Here is a 15,651-nt window from a genome sequence, read left to right as displayed (position 1 = left end):
TGACCATGAATCCATTGTTGATTATCAGGAAAAACCCATCTGTTTCATTAATCTTACCTGGTCTGGCTCACATGTGACTTCAGATCCACAGCAATATGGTTGACTCTTGACTGTCCTCTGGATAATTAGTGTTCAATAAGACTGAACTATCTTCTGCAGAAATTGAGCTTTCCCTAGTTTATTCTCTTTCACAAATGTAGAAAGACTTTATGAAGATGGAGGCCATTTGACCAGTGTTGGAGGGTTTGAGCTATAGGGAGAGGCTGAAAAGGCTGGGGCTGTTTTCCCTGGAGCATCTGAGGCTGAGGGGTGACCTTACAGAGGTTTATAAAATCATGAGGGGCATGGATAGGATAAATAGACAAGATCTTTTCCCTCGGTTGGGGGAGTCCAGAACTAGAGGGCATAGGTATATGGTGAGAGGGGAAAGATTTAAACATGACCTAAGGGTCAACTTTTTCATACAAAGGGTGGTGCGTGTATGGACTGAGATGCCAGGAAGTGGTGGAGGCTGGTACAATTACAACATTTAAAAGGCATCTCAATGGGTATATGAATAAGAAGGGTTTGAAGGGACATGGGCAAAATGCTGGCAAATGGGATTAGATTAGGTTAGGATATCTGGTCGGCATGGACAAGTTGGACCGAAGGGTCTGTTTCTGTGCTGTACAGCTCCAAGACTCTATGACCCTGATGACCATGGATCCCTTTGAAAGCAGTCTAGTAAATAAGGTGAACAAAAATCATTTTAAAATTCTTTTATTCTTAACTGAAATGTCTGTTTTGCCTTAGATATTGTTACAAGGTGAGATACTTAGGACACGCTGGAATAAGCCGCAGTAGGGACCTTTAAGCACACTGTGACTTCAAGTTCTGCTGACAGACTCACAGAATCTTACAGCGATGGAGAAGATCATTTAGCCCCTTGTCTTTCTGCTGAATATTTGAATGAGCTATCCAATCATTCCTGATTTATTTCCAACTGCATGTATTTTTTTTCAGTATATGTAACCAATTTCCTTTAGATAATTAGTAATAGATCGGGTTTCACCATTCTTTCAGACAAAGTATCACTTGACAAAATAAAACACAAGGTTTACACACAAACTCCTCATATCAAACCTCCGATCTTGCGTGTTTTTCTGATACAAGGATTCATCGTTGAGCTCCTCTTCCAAGAGTCTCCTTTCCTTGACTGCTGACTGACTTGTTCTCGTCCTGATCCTGTGCTGAATTTCCTTTGGGAATTCTGTACTTTGTCCGTTGTGTGTAGAGTAGATTTTTGCAGAAAAGCCGAGGAATGTTTCCACTGAACAAAAAGATGGCCAAAATTGTTGCTGTAACAGAGAGGACTGGATAGAGTCAGATCGATTCTAGTATGAATGAACCCACGGTACATGTGAACATTTGGGAGGGGTCAGCCTTATAAATAATCACAAGCATCTGTCAAGCAGATCAATTGTCTGACAACTTGATCTTTCGTTATCCATTGGATGTCTAGCAAGTTAACCTGTTATGGAAAACTTGTACTTCCTTGTGAATCAGGGATTGATTGGAGGGAGCTGCGGAGTGCCAGTCCATAATCTAAATGCCCATTTCTCATGTGGTAGTTCACACCTCTGATCAGATGTTCACCGACACAGACACATGTGGTGTAACTGGATAGTGATCAGAAGTGTGAACCCAGACTCATCTTCCACTCCTAACTAAAGTCATTGTAATTCCCATTATTCTAAACGGGATCAGTAAATACAGCTCAGGTCAAAGATCAACTTGATGAGTGTGGCTCAGTCTATTGTAACCAGCAGTAAGCATAAGAACTATACTTCTAAAGGTGCTTCTGTAGGGACAATGACTCAGTTGGAAACTAACTTTTGTGAAGGTTTAAAAACAGGTTTGATCAGTGGCTCTCTTTTCCATTTGTTATTGACCACTCTTTGGATTTTGCTCCTTGTTTCTCGAGTATTGCATATAATGTGACTAACACATATAAGGCAACATATGCTAACAGTCTGAAGTGTTAGCTATATAGCAGTTATTCAGTTACAGAAACATTAATAGGATAGATGCATAAAGTCAGAGTTACAATGATGCAGCTACTGTTGCACAATGACCAAAACAGCATCAATACAAAGCCAGGCATGTAAATGACACATAAAATGTTAAATTGCTATGACACAAACCAACTGTCCAGTTGGATTGGCCATTATGAGAACAGCATTGATACACTGAGTGCTAACATTTGGGCTCTTAGCCTTCATGAACGAGGAAAGGGACTGCTGTACTCACCAATAAATGGACTTAGCCAGTAGACTACCATGTATTCTGACAATGTATTTCCAGAACAGTGAAACGTGGTTGAGAATGCAAGTGCTGGATTAAACAGGCCTGTTGTGTAGGGGCCAGCTGCAGGGGAAATCACAGTCACAGATTACAAAGCAATAAATCCAATTCATTCTCAGAGTCCTTCTCAGGGCATGGCTATCATCACAAATCAATAAATCAGGCTCCAGAACATATCTCACCCATATAACCAGTGCGTACATCTCCATGGTCATGACAAGATAATTGGAAGCACGTAAATCTGAAGTAAAAGTAGAAATTATAGAAATACGTTGCCGAACCAGCAGAATCTATAAAAAGACTACTTAACAGGGACAGTGTGATCATAAACTAAAAGGATTTTAACAACTGCTAGTCGAGAAAAGACCAAGGTCTATTCAATTCACCTTCGGCCAAACCGCCAAATTGGAAAACGTAGTATGGTGATAGTGTAATTAACGAGGCACTGAAATTCATCGCATTCAATTAATGAACAACAGCCCCAGACGTGACATCAGGAAAGCCCCATTGTAGAAGAACTTTGGATATCCTCTGAAGCTGACTAGAGTTAGCATACCCATGTCTTTGACTGCTCATCAGGATCGATTTTACCATGAGCATGGTGAGTATTTCTGTGTTTATTGTATAGCGAACCCTCATGAAATGTAGTTCATGGTGAGTCAGATGACGTTATTTTGTGTGGTTAGGGTGCAATCACGTGGTAGTGAGGAGAGTGGAAAAGAAGCATATTCTCAGCAAAGTGATTCTAAAAGATGTTTCCAAAAGTCAAAGAATCAGAGTCATAAAGATGTACAGCACTGAAACAGGCCCTATCATCCAACTAGATATCCTAAATTAACCTCAATCCATTTGCCAGTGCTTGGTGCATATCCCTCTAAACCCTTCCTCTTCATATACCCATCCAGATGCCTTTTAAATGTTATAATTGTACCAGCCTCCACCACTTCCTCTGGCAGCTCATTCCAAACATGCACCACCCTTTGCATGAAAACGCTGTCCCTTAGGTCCCTTTTAAATCTTTCCCCTCTCACCCTAAACCTATATCTTCCGGTTCTGGTCTCCCCCCACCCCAGGTAAAAGATGTTGTCTATTTACCCTATCCATGTCCCTCATGATTTTTTAAACCTCTATAAGGTCACCCGTCAGCCTCCCACACTCCAGGGAAAACAGCACCAGCCTTATTCAGCCTCCCCCTATGGCTCAAACCCTCCAACTGTGGCAACATTCATGTAGTTCTTCCTTACAGACTACTGAAGTTAATTGCCTTTTAATATGTTTCTGGAAAAGAGATTGTTTGCTTTTCTCATCACACATTTTGATCAACAACTGTATTTTCACCAACCCTAGCTATACGAAATAAAATATCACCAAGGAAAAGCAACTGGTTATAATATTTGGATTTTTAACTCTTTCCTTGTGCAACCATCAAAAATCATTTTGGAAACCAATCTGTTATTGATTGCAACAAGAACGTATGTATAAATGCAATAGCCGTTTAATTGCAATAATTCACTGAGTCTGAAAGAAATTCTTCACGTACTATTCTTCTAACTTTGTAAAATCTCCCATTAAACTAAATTTGAAACTGAACAGTGTAAGTATATTGCAACCAATATTCAAAGAAGTCAGATTTAAGGGGTCTTTGAGAAGGATGAGAAAAAAATGTTGTAAGGTTTCTAATCTGTTGGAACCTTTCTAGAATCTAAGGATTTTGTAAGATTTCAAGCAACACATCCATTATCTCTATAGCTATTTCCTTTACGACCAAGGGGATTTGGACTTTAGCTCCATTGGTTTTCCAGCACATGTTCTCTGGAAATCGTCATTGTTTTAAGTTCCCCTTTTGCCTCTGATTTGTTACTATTTTTGGAATGCTTTCTGTATTTCCTCCTGTAAAGAAAGACACAAAATGGTACTTCAAAGTCTCAGCGATTTCTGCTATTCCCATTAATTCCCAATTCTCTTCTTTAAGGGGCCAACATTTAACTACTATCGTCTTTTTTTTATAAATTGTAAAAGCTTCGACAAGTCTGTTTTTATATTTGCTGCCAGTTTATTCACTTCTCCAATTCATCACCATTCTTTTCATCAACCTTTGAGGAAGTGGTGGAGGCTGGTACAATTGCAACGTTTAAAAGGCATCTGGATGAGTACATGTACAAGAAGGGTTTAAAGGGATACAGGCCAAATGCTGGCAAATGGGACAAGATTAGATTCCCTACAGTGTGGATACAAATGCTTTGGCCCAACAAGTCCACACCGACCCTCCGAAGGGTAACCCACCCAGACCCATTTCCCTCTGACTAATGCACCTAACACTATGGGCAATTTAGCATGGCCAATTCACCTGACCTGCACATCTTTGGACTGTGGGAGGAAACCAGAGCACCCGGAGGAAACCCACGCAGACACTGGGAGAACGTGCAAACTCCACACAGTCACCCAAGGCTGGAATTGAACTTGGAACCCTGGTGCTGTGAGACAAATTGGATGGAAAGGTCTGTTTCTGTGATGTATGACACTGTGACTCTATCTGCTTGAATGTCTGCCACTGCGTCTTTTACCTTTTGAGGCTATTTTCCCAGTTTACTTTAGCCAATCCTGTCTTTATTCGTTTGTCTTACAACTGCCCTTGTTGAAGTTTACGATATTAGTCTCAGACCCACATCTGTCATCCTCACACTTAATGTGAAAGTCTTACCTGAAAAATCCTTTATGATAAGCTCATTAATTGATTCTGTTGTATGACATTCTATTAGATTTGAAAGGACTGAGTCCCTGCTTGTTTCTAGAATGAGTGGTTCTGAGAAACTGTATTGAACACATCCTCTAGCCTACTTTAATCAATTTGATTTGTTCAAACTAAGATAATTAAAATCCCTCATGATTATTGCAGGTCTTTTCTTGTCAACATTCTTTGAGTATACTCTGTCGTACAGTGTAGCCACCATCGAGACTCACTGGTGACTTTTTCCTTTGCTATTTCTTATCCTCACCTGAAGTGATCTTACATTTTGAACCCTCAAACCCCCAAGATCAGTTCTGAATACTGATCTCATCCTTTAAACAGGGGCAACCAATTCTTTTTCTTTTCTTCCTATTCTCCCAAAATGTGAAATCTATTTGAATATTGAAGACCCAGTTCTAATCACTATGCAGCCGTGATCCTGTAATGGTTATCACATCATATTCAGACAATGAGCCTTTTATTCCATTTTGCGTTTCCCATTTTTCCCCATTATTTGCTTGCACTTTCTTATGTCGGTACACTTTGATTACCATGGCCTTTATCGCTATCCTACTCAGTTCCTTGTCTGTTCTCTTCAACTTTCCAAATCTTTGCTCATATCAATGATCTCACCAGCACCAGCCCACCAAGCTCTTTAGTTTAAAACTCTCTCTCCAAACCTAATTAAATGGCTCACCAGGACACTGGTCCCATATCAAGAGCAGCTCCCTCTTTCCCCAGTACTGGTGCTACTGACCCATGAATTGATATCCATTTCTCCTTTGCAAATCTTTGGGCCATGCATTCAACTCTGATCTTATTTACCCTGTGCTCATTGGTTCGGTTAGTAATCCAGACATTTATCCTTTTGTGGTCCTGCTTTTTAAATTAGCACCTAGCTGCTCACATTCTCTGTGTGGAAGTTAAAAGCCCTACCTGTGGTATTGCTCATTTTCATGTGGACCATGACTTCTGGATCCATCTCCCCTCAATCTAAATTTCTCACCAGCCTTAAGAAGTTGTCCTTAACCTTGGCACTGGGAAGGCAAAAGCCCTCAGGACTTGTGCTCTTGAGTGAAAATAGTATTTAACCTCCCAATCATATTGTCCTCTCCTACAACTGCCAACCTCTGCCCCTCATCTCCCCCCCCAAATATCTCTCTGCAACATGGTCAGTTTGCTCAGACTCACTGCAATCCTTGTTTCATAGAACCCCTACAGTGCGGAATCAGGCCCTTCAGCCAACAAGTCCACAACAACCCTCTGAAGAGTAACCCTTATCCCTGACTAATGCACCTAACCTATGCACCCCTGAACACTATGGGCAATTTAGCATGGCCAATTTACCCAACCTGCACATCTTTGGATTGTGCGAGGAAACCGGAGCACACCCACACAGACACTGGGAGAATGTGCAGACTCCACGCAGACAGTCGCCCGAGGCTGGATTCGAACCCGGCTCCCTGGTGATGTGAGGCAGCTGTGCTAACCACTGAGCCATCGTGCCGCCCCAAATTCCTGTTTCCATCCCCACAATTTACAAGAACCTCCAATCTGTTGGAAAATTGTGTGGCCTACAACTCCTCTCGTGCTACCTTAATACATCCACTTTCACAACTTCCTGTCCTTGACCACCTAGCCTCAGGGGTGTGGCTGTCTCCTGGGACAAATTGCCCTGAGAACCTTCACCCTCCATTGCAGTGTCTGAAGCTCAGACTTAAGCTTGTTGGTTCTAAGTTGAAGTGCTTTGAGCTGAAGACAGTCACTGCTGATGTGGTTGCTGTGGATGGCACTGTCCAACAGCTCCCACCTACTACAGATGCAACACATCAACTGATATGCCACATTATGCCATGTATTATTACCAACACAACTGATTAATAGGAGCAGTGTCAAGTTTTTTTTATTATATTATTGCAACAATTATGCAACTGTCCATTTTCCTGTGAAAATTAAAACAGTGGCTTTGAATATCAATGTCTATGCACTCAATCTTTGTCTCTTGCTTTGTTTTTAAAAAAAGCTGCACTATACTGTGACAACAAATGACTTATACTAAGTTTATAGTAGACACAAGGATTCTAGTGTCCTTACCTCTGAGCCAGCAGGCTGGCTTCAAGTCCCACCGACTCGAAAAGCTATGGCAGAACACAGCTGAGCAGGTTAATTAAAAATGTCTATGATAGACTCATGAATTCACTGTAACTGGAGTAGTGAGAAAAACTTGTGCTTCAATGGCAGCAGGAATGAACCTTGAGTTGGCAGGGAGTAGGCAAAGTATCAATGTTAGGATCATTTCTCGCCCATCAGACTCACTTTTCTGTCACAGCCACTTCACCCTGTTTTACCTTCCCCTTGCTGCACCCTTGTCCCAGGAGCACAGGGTCCTACTGCCCCATCGACACCTGTTAGTTCAGTTTCTTCTGCTTACTCTCCTCTAATCCACTGAAATAACAACTGGCCATGTCTTACTCCAGTCTTCCTAGATCTCACTCACCGGTCCCACCAGTCTGGAGACAGTGAGGTCTGCTAATGCTGGAGGTCAGAGTTAAAACAGTGTGTTGCTGGAAAAGCACAGCAGGTCAGGCAGCATCGAGGAACAGGAAAATCAATGTTTCGGGCCGGAGCCCTTCACCAGGAATGATGATTTTCCAGCTCCTCCGATGCTGCCTGTCCCACTACTCTGCCCATTCACAGGATCGATGACAGTATGATAATTATATCAGGACAATATCATTGTGATGAGCCATACGGCAACACAGCCTGTCTTTCCCCCTCCCCAGAAACATCCCTTCCCAATCTGCAGCCTCCTACAGCGATGGGAGATCAAGCACGAGGTTGCTTTCAGAAGCTCTCAAGATGACTCATGGAGTGGAGACCTACCTACGTGCACTAGAGCAGTGATGGTCAGAGCCTTAGAGAGGATCCTGTATCCGAGAGCTGCTCCTTCGAACTTCATCAGCACCAGGTGGAAAAGGAAGGCACAAGCAGCTTCAACACAAGCTCCTTGGCTGACCGATGTCTCGATAGCTGAGCTGCAGTCCCTCGCCATCATGTTCTGAATCAGGTGGAAATCTGTCAGCTCCCAGGACCAGTACCTTTTCACCCCGGCGCTGGCTAACTGCATCCCTGCAAACTGGGCCAAGATCTTCACAATGCTGGTCACTGCAAGACTGTTGGAGCGGAGGAATCCCTGCGCTGTGACCAGGGGGTTGGCCTCAGCTCTGTCACACGTGGCCTCGTGGACCGAGGTGAGGAGGAACAGCAGGGTCATAACCACATCCATTCCAAACCCACCGCCCCATGGCCCTATGATCACCAGCATCCGGAGCTCAAACCAGCAGGCAGCTTGCTGCAGGCAAGCCAGGAGCTCGAGCAGAACATTGGAGTAGAACCAAAACGGCAAAAGCTTTTTGGAAGTCCTCCTGATCACCTCGCAGAAAGCCACCACAGCAAAGAAGTACCCAAAGGAGACGTTGAGTCCAGCCATGGTTTAACTCAAGACCGGAGTCCTTGTGGTTCCAAACACCTCGTCGCTTTTCTCAAACAAAAATCTCACAGCAGTGTGTACATTCAACATGAACTCAAGGACAATGACGGATAAGTACACGTGTTCAAAGCAGAACCAGGCAAATGCTGGTCAATGATCAACTAGTGCTTACACCCAGCGGTGAATAAAAACTAATACTCAACTGTAAATTCATCTATCTATAACGAGCAGAATGCCTGGGTTCAAGTCCCACCTGCCCCTGAGGTAAGTCATGATATATCCAAACAGCTTGATTAAGAATAATTCGAGTGGGTTTTATTTTTTAATTTGCTGTCTCCCAGAGCAGATTATCTGTTTGAAGTACATTTTTACAATGTCCTGCCATTTACAAAATTTTAAAATTGAATTGCAATATCCATCCAGATTATTAACAGGATAACGTTAAGCATGATGCGAGGGGACTGAGAAATGAGGAAGGGATTCACAATGACTATACATTACTGCTTTCTGGAGGAGACAAGTATGCAGTGATACAAAAACAAATTACATTTATAAAGTTAGAGTCATCCAGCATGGGTAATGACCCTTCGGCCCAACTATGACATGTTGACCATGTTCCTAAACTAAACTAGTCCCACTGCCTGCGCTTGGCCCATATCCCTCCGAAACTTTCCTATTCATGTATTTATCTAAATGTCTTTTAAACTGTACCCCACATCCACCACTTCCTCTGGAAGTTCATTCCACACACTAACCACTCCCTGTGCAAAAAAGTTGCCTCTCATGTCTTTTTAAAATCTTTCTCCTCTCATAGAGTCATAGAGATGTACAGCACAGAAACAGACCCTTCGGTCCAACTCGTCCATGCCAACCAGATATCCTCATCCAATCTAGTCCCGTTTGCCAGTACTTGGCCTGTATCCCTCTAAACCCTTCCTATTCATTAAACCATCCAAATGCCTCTTAAATACTGTAATTGTACCAGTGTCCACCATGTCCTCTGGCAGCTCATTCCATACACGTACCACCGTCTGCATGAAAATGTTGCCCCTTAGGTCCCTTTCATATCTTTCCCATTTCACCCTAAATCTATGCCCTCTAGTTCTGGACTCCTCCAAACGAGGGAAAAGACTTTGTCTATTTACCCTATCCATGCCCCTCATGAATTTACAAACCTCTATAAGGTCACCCCTCAGCCTACGATGCTCCAGGGAAAACAGCCCCAGCCTGTTCAACCTCTCCCAATAGCTCAAATCCTCCAACCCTGACAACATTCTTTTCTGAATCTTTTCTGAACCCTTTCAGGTTTCACAACAGCCTTTCTGATAGAAGGAAGATCAGAATTGCGCACAATACTTCAAGTGTCCTGTATGGTCACAACATGACGTCCCAACTCCTGTACTCAACAGCTGGACTCTGGTCTGGCCTGTCCCCTCAAGCCCCAACCGGAACCACCTGCCTGAAGCTGGTTAGCATCATTGTGAGGAAGTTGCTGGTGAAGGTAACGTGGTCTCTGGGCTGCACCACTCTCGTGTTCTCTCCTTGGCTGTGCACGGTCACGCTGTGGGGAGTGTTTGCCAACGGCACCTAACCGCAATGTGCACCTTAAAAATGTCCCCCCCCGGCTTTGAAGTCCTCAGGGAAAAGACCTTTGCCATTCACCTTGTCTATGCCCCTCATGACTTTATAAGCCTCTGTAAGGTCACCCCTCAACCTCCTACGTTCCAATGAAAAACCTCCCAGCCTCTCCTGATAACTCAAACCTTCCATTTCTAGAAGCATTATGGTAAATCTTTTCTGAACCCCTCCAGTTTAATAATTATCCTTCCTATAACAGGGTGACCAGAACTGGACACTCTACTTCAGAAGAGGCCTCACCTTGCCATTGCAACTCCTATTCTCAAAGGACTGAGCAATGAAGGCAAGTGTGCTAAACGCCTCCTTCACCAACCTGCTAAATGTGAAGCAAATTTCAAAGAACTAGGTACCTGAACCCTTAGATCTCTCTGTTTGATGACACTACTCAGGGCCCTACCATTAATTGCTTTGCTGCATTTAAATACCCCAAAGCAGTTCACTGTATCATGGGGAAGAACTTCCATATCGAGGCCCCATATTGTCATTTAATATTGGGGCAGCACAGCGGTTCAGTGGTTAGCACTGCTGCCTCACAGCACCAGGGACCTGTGTTTGATTCCAGCTCTGGGTGACTGTCTGTGTGGAGTTTGCAGATTCTCCCCACGTCTGCATGGGTTTACCCCAGTTTCTCCCATAATCCAAAGATGTGCAGGTCAGGTGAATTGGCCATGCTAAGTTGCCAAGTCAGGGGTAAACATAGGGGAGGGGAATGGGTCTGGGTAGGATACTCTTTGGAAAGTCAGTATGGACCTGTTGGGCCGAAGGGTCTGTTTCCATACTGTAGGGATCTAATCGAGTCTTCCACTCTACCTCTGATCTTCAGTGTTCTTTTCTGTTCTCCATCTTCCTGTGCCTTTGTACTTGCTTCAAACCAGTTATATCTCTAACTGTTACAGATTTTGATGAAAGGTAATTGATCTGAAATCTTAAATCTGTTTCTGCCTGTGCTGAGGAACATTTTCTGTGTTTTCTTCAAAGAGATGCAAGGCAGGTGACTTTATCAGAGGTAGGTTTTGAGCACAGACTTAAAGGAGGAATTTCCTGAGTCTGGCTCCTCAACAGTGGAGCAGCAAAGTGGGTGAGGACTAGGCCCAAGCTAAGGGCCTTAGATCACCTCACGTTGTGCTGGCCTCAATGGAATTCACATGCAAGCGAGTTGTATTTCAGCCAAAGTTTTCTGACCTTGTTTTGTGGAGCAGGATGGGGTAGGGGCCTCAGACCCACTCCTCTTCCTCCCACACAGCTGTCTTGGGCTGTGCTGTTGCTGCCACCATTGCTCCTCATATCTGCCCTATCTCACCCACCACCCTTCCCCAAATAAAAGAACACACTGGCTTAACTCCCATCCTCCAAATACCACACCCATCTCCCCACACTTCCCCTCCCCAGCAGGAACATCCAAAAGTCTCATTGCCCACCCCAAACTGGTGTCTGTCCCCCCCCCTCCCTCCCAACTCCATCCTCTGCTCCCTCAGTTACCCATATTTGCTTCTGACAGGGTTGAACAGAGAACCATTCCTGTGGTCAGCGCATCACCTGCCCTGGATGAGCCTGTTTAGCCTAGAGATGGTACAGTAACATTCCTATGATGTGGACGGAACACCTCCCATCAATGGTGTTAACATTTCTTCAGCCTATCGTGCCAAATAAACATAGTTGGCAAGATGAGATTTAATATTAAACCTTCACCTGTTGGACTTCCCACCAGATGCTGAGGACAATAGCTCCGACTGGATTTGCTACTTCCCGTCAACCTAACTTGTCTTCGCTTCTCAAATAACCAGCAAGGTACTTTATTCCACTTTGGTCGGTTGCTTTGCTCAACTTAAGCAGAATAAACCTTCCTCACAATGACGGTGGGTCTGTTTTATTCTGAGACAGTGCCACCTCAACAGCTTATCTGTTTTCAAAGGTAGACCACTTTCGGATGTCTAAAATTTGGTATAAAGTCAAAGAATGCAGAAATGGGTATAGAATATTAAGTACAGACACACAGTACTGAATTCTTTATTGCACTGGTCTGTGAGGAACAGTATCATAAGCAGCCTATCAGCATTTTAACTGAACAATTCGACTCAACTGCTCTATCTGGTAGGGTATTCTAGCTGCTTTTAAAACTCTTCTGCAATCCTTCCTGTGAAATCAACAGAAGGAACAGGCTGTAAGCGATAAGTGTAGAGAATGCAACCCTTGACCCCAATTGTGCTCTCACAGTCAACATCTCCTTCCATTGGCCAAGAAATCTTGCTTGCGACCAGTTTCCCTTCAGGCAGTAGAAACCACAACAAGAAACAACCTTTATCTGGAATCAATGATTATACAGAATTACTTCAACTCTTACAATATTGGGTGCTGAAAAGAAGTTGATTTCCAAAGCAGCATTGGGTCTGATTTGCCATAAAGTACAGCTCACACAGATCAAGCCAGGAGCAGTATTGGGTGGGTCAGTGAAGGTGACCACACAATATTGTCAAAGGACGCTAGTGTAAAGGTGTAGCACCCCTTTGAAAGGAAAGTAATAAATTCAAGCAGCAAATGGTTAAGATCTGTACTAAACCTCCCATGCGTGTGATGGATGCAGCCTCAAAGTAGACACTGAACAGGGAAATGGATTATTGCTTGTCCAGGGTTACCAAGTGAAAGGGGGACGGAGGGGTTGTCATGTCACAAGATGAATTGCTGCTTCAGAGAGTATGTTCACATACTGAGGGGCTGAATGGCCTCCTTCTGTGCTGAAAAATCTGTGATTGACAGATGTTCCCTCCAGCTGGTCTATGCCAATGCACCTATTTCACAGGAGCATCCACTTGCTTTCCTTCACCTTATCCTTTCAATGTGGCACTTGAGGGGTTTAATCAGGCTTCCCTGAGGCAGATCTGTGTTATTCACCTCAACCCACACCCTGTGGTGGCATGCTCCAGATTCTCCGCACACATCAGGCACAGAAATTTCTTCTGAATTCCCTATTGAATTATCAGTGACTGTGTCATTTTTATGGTTCCTCATTTTAATCTCAGTAGAAGCATTTTCTTCATATCTATCCTTTTATAACTTTCAAAAATCTGTCACATCGTCCCTCCCTTCTCAAATACAGACTCCTAATCTATTCAGCTTTTCCTAATTACATCAGGACTGAGATGATACATTTAATCTTTATCCATCCTTTTTGCACCTTCTCCAGTGCCCCTATGGGACCCAGAATCGTGCAAAATGTGGTCTGACTATGGTTCAACACAAATTTTGACAAACCTTAGCTTCCTAATTCTGTCCCTCAAGTCATTAATTCTGATTTGGGCACCTCCCTGGAGGTGCTCTCATTGGTGTTCGGTTTGAACTACGCTGTCTCATTGTTTGGCACTTGGCAACACCAGTCCTTATAGTACCTCAGGGTATGCCAGTCAGAAAGCAAGCGGCTTCATCGTTACCCGGTTGGTTGATTCTTCATTAACGGTGAAACAATCTTTTATCTCATCTCCAATGCTTCCCTGTTAAGAATTACACTAACCACTTGAAGATTATTTGTCAGGGCTACAATGTGACTGATTTACGCTTGTTTTGAACTATATAATATCTATATACAGGCACTTGTCTTCTGCAAGGGCAAAGATGGAGACAGTAAGGTCTGCAGATGCTTGAGACGAGAGTTCAGAGTGTGTTGCTGGAAACGCACAGCAGGTCAGGCAGCAGCCAAGGAGCAAGAAAATTGACGTTTCAGGCCGAAGTCCCTGATGAAGGGCTCCCGCCCGAAGCGTCGATTCTCCTGCTCCTTGGATGCTGCTTGACCTGCTGTGCTTTTCCAGCACCACACTCTCATCTGCAAGGACAAAGATGTCCAGGGCATTGTGCCTTTTTCTTATTTAACAAACATATTGGAGACAATAGCTCCCTGGTGCATTCTCCATGCTAACATTGTGAATAGAGTTGACATGCCAGCCAATCAGTACTCTTTCTCACCCAGTATAAATTGTCACTCCCTTGGAGATTTGGCATTCTTGTGATCTGTCCTGATGGGTGCAAGGGAAAAGGCTTCGACAGCATTCCTCTACTTCAAGCAATAAAACAAAATTGTTCAAAGAAAAAAGGCAGACAAACATTTTTGGGCTGCAATTATTTCCTGTTGGGTTTTTCTCTTTATCGCCGTACTTGAGATGTCTGTCATAACTTCTTGTAAGAACACAAATAAAATCACACAACCTGATAGAAACAGAATGACTGACTGCTCTGCGTGGTGCTGCCCCTGCAAGATGATTGCCTTTTGGGAAGACGCAGCCAGTTCCGGCTGGAGCATAACAAATACTCGCTCAGTCTGTAGTGCTCCTGCTGTGACCTTCCACTTGCTGCAACTACATCACTGTGTGCATGGGCAGAGCTCAACAGCAACAAATGGGTCTATCAGCTGCCACATCATTGCACCACCCAGATAAAATAATGGGCAGCAAATGATAGACCATTCAAAAGAAACTACTCTCCCAGTCGCCTGTGGACAGTGCTCTGCGTAAACCATTTGTATTGGGAAGTACTAGTCAAACTTGGGGACAAACTAAAAAATGAACCCCACAGCACACGTTATCTTTTATTAAAAAAAGACATGGTCTTATCACCTCTGTCAATGCTGTTAGTAATCTTTGTGCCTGTGCCCTGAGATCCCTCAGTTTCTCGATCCCCTTCATACACTATCCTGATTTGGAACAATATCACCTGCACAACTTCCAGGTACATCCTCCCTGACAGACATAAGTGACCCCACACCGTATGGTCTGCAGTGTTTCAAAGCAGCAGCTTCTCCACAGCAATTAGCCCACGTCCTGTGAATGAATGAAAAATAAAGCAGTGCCTGACTTGCCTTTTTCTCCTCATCAAAACATATTCATACCATCTACATCAATTTATTTATTAATTACATACCCAATCTGCATGATTACTAGTGGCTGTTTACTCTTTGTAAAATTTACTATTGAACCTTCCATAGCGTTACCCCAGAACACGAGGGCAGATTGTTTATCACACTGCATTATTGATGCTGAAGTGATATCTAGTGGTTGAAATTTGCAACTGCAAGTAACACTATGAATGTGGGAAATGCTATCAGGTCACCTGGAGCCTCCACAGAATGGTGATGCCCAAATTAGGAACTGGAAAATACTTACCTATAAATAGATTCATCATGATTGGTCTCTGCTGAGCTCTGCATGTGAGGAGTCAACCTCTTCCTTTCTATAATTTGTAACAACACACTGAGTAAGCACAAGGCATATCAACTGATTGTGTTGATTGGGTACCCATTTTTCTTGAAAACGTTGTAGACATTTTTCTTTTGCTTTTTGTGGTTCTTGGGTGCTGCAGTGTGAAGGAGCTTGTTGAAATAATGTCTCGATGCAGCTCCATTTGTGGGTGTTGGAATGATTATCTTAAAGTATGCTGGTCTACAAGGAAATGTTATTACTAATGTTGA

The 15,651-nt window shown here is 43.5% G+C and overlaps 1 protein-coding gene across 1 annotated transcript; it reads right to left on the bottom strand.

Annotated features, from left to right (window-relative positions):
* Positions 1 to 793: 793 nt before the first annotated feature.
* Positions 794 to 8,561, bottom strand: aqp12 (aquaporin 12). The gene is made up of 3 exons (XM_043702897.1): positions 7,955 to 8,561; positions 2,290 to 2,406; positions 794 to 1,337 (listed from the first exon to the last, which is right to left on the bottom strand). The coding sequence occupies exons 1-3, from the start codon at positions 8,559 to 8,561 to the stop codon at positions 1,156 to 1,158; spliced, it is 906 nt and encodes a 301-aa protein (XP_043558832.1). The 3' UTR covers positions 794 to 1,155.
* Between the last annotated feature and the right edge of the window lie 7,090 nt (positions 8,562 to 15,651).

This window comes from Chiloscyllium plagiosum, chromosome 13 (genome assembly GCF_004010195.1).
Source record: "Chiloscyllium plagiosum isolate BGI_BamShark_2017 chromosome 13, ASM401019v2, whole genome shotgun sequence".
NCBI lineage: Eukaryota > Metazoa > Chordata > Chondrichthyes > Orectolobiformes > Hemiscylliidae > Chiloscyllium > Chiloscyllium plagiosum.
This window is presented reverse-complemented; position numbering and strand designations above follow the sequence as displayed.

Bases quoted from the DNA above. Each gene is read 5' to 3' on its own strand.
- aqp12 (XM_043702897.1), bottom strand. From the start codon at position 8,561: ATGGCTGGACTCAACGTCTCCTTTGGGTACTTCTTTGCTGTGGTGGCT. The intron at 2,407-7,954 runs GTAGGTCTCCAC...TTTCCCCTGCAG, and splicing joins CACTGCTCTAGTGCACGTAG to CTGGCCCCTACACAACAGGC. The intron at 1,338-2,289 runs GTGAGTACAGCA...TCTCTGTTACAG, and splicing joins CTGGCTAAGTCCATTTATTG to CAACAATTTTGGCCATCTTT.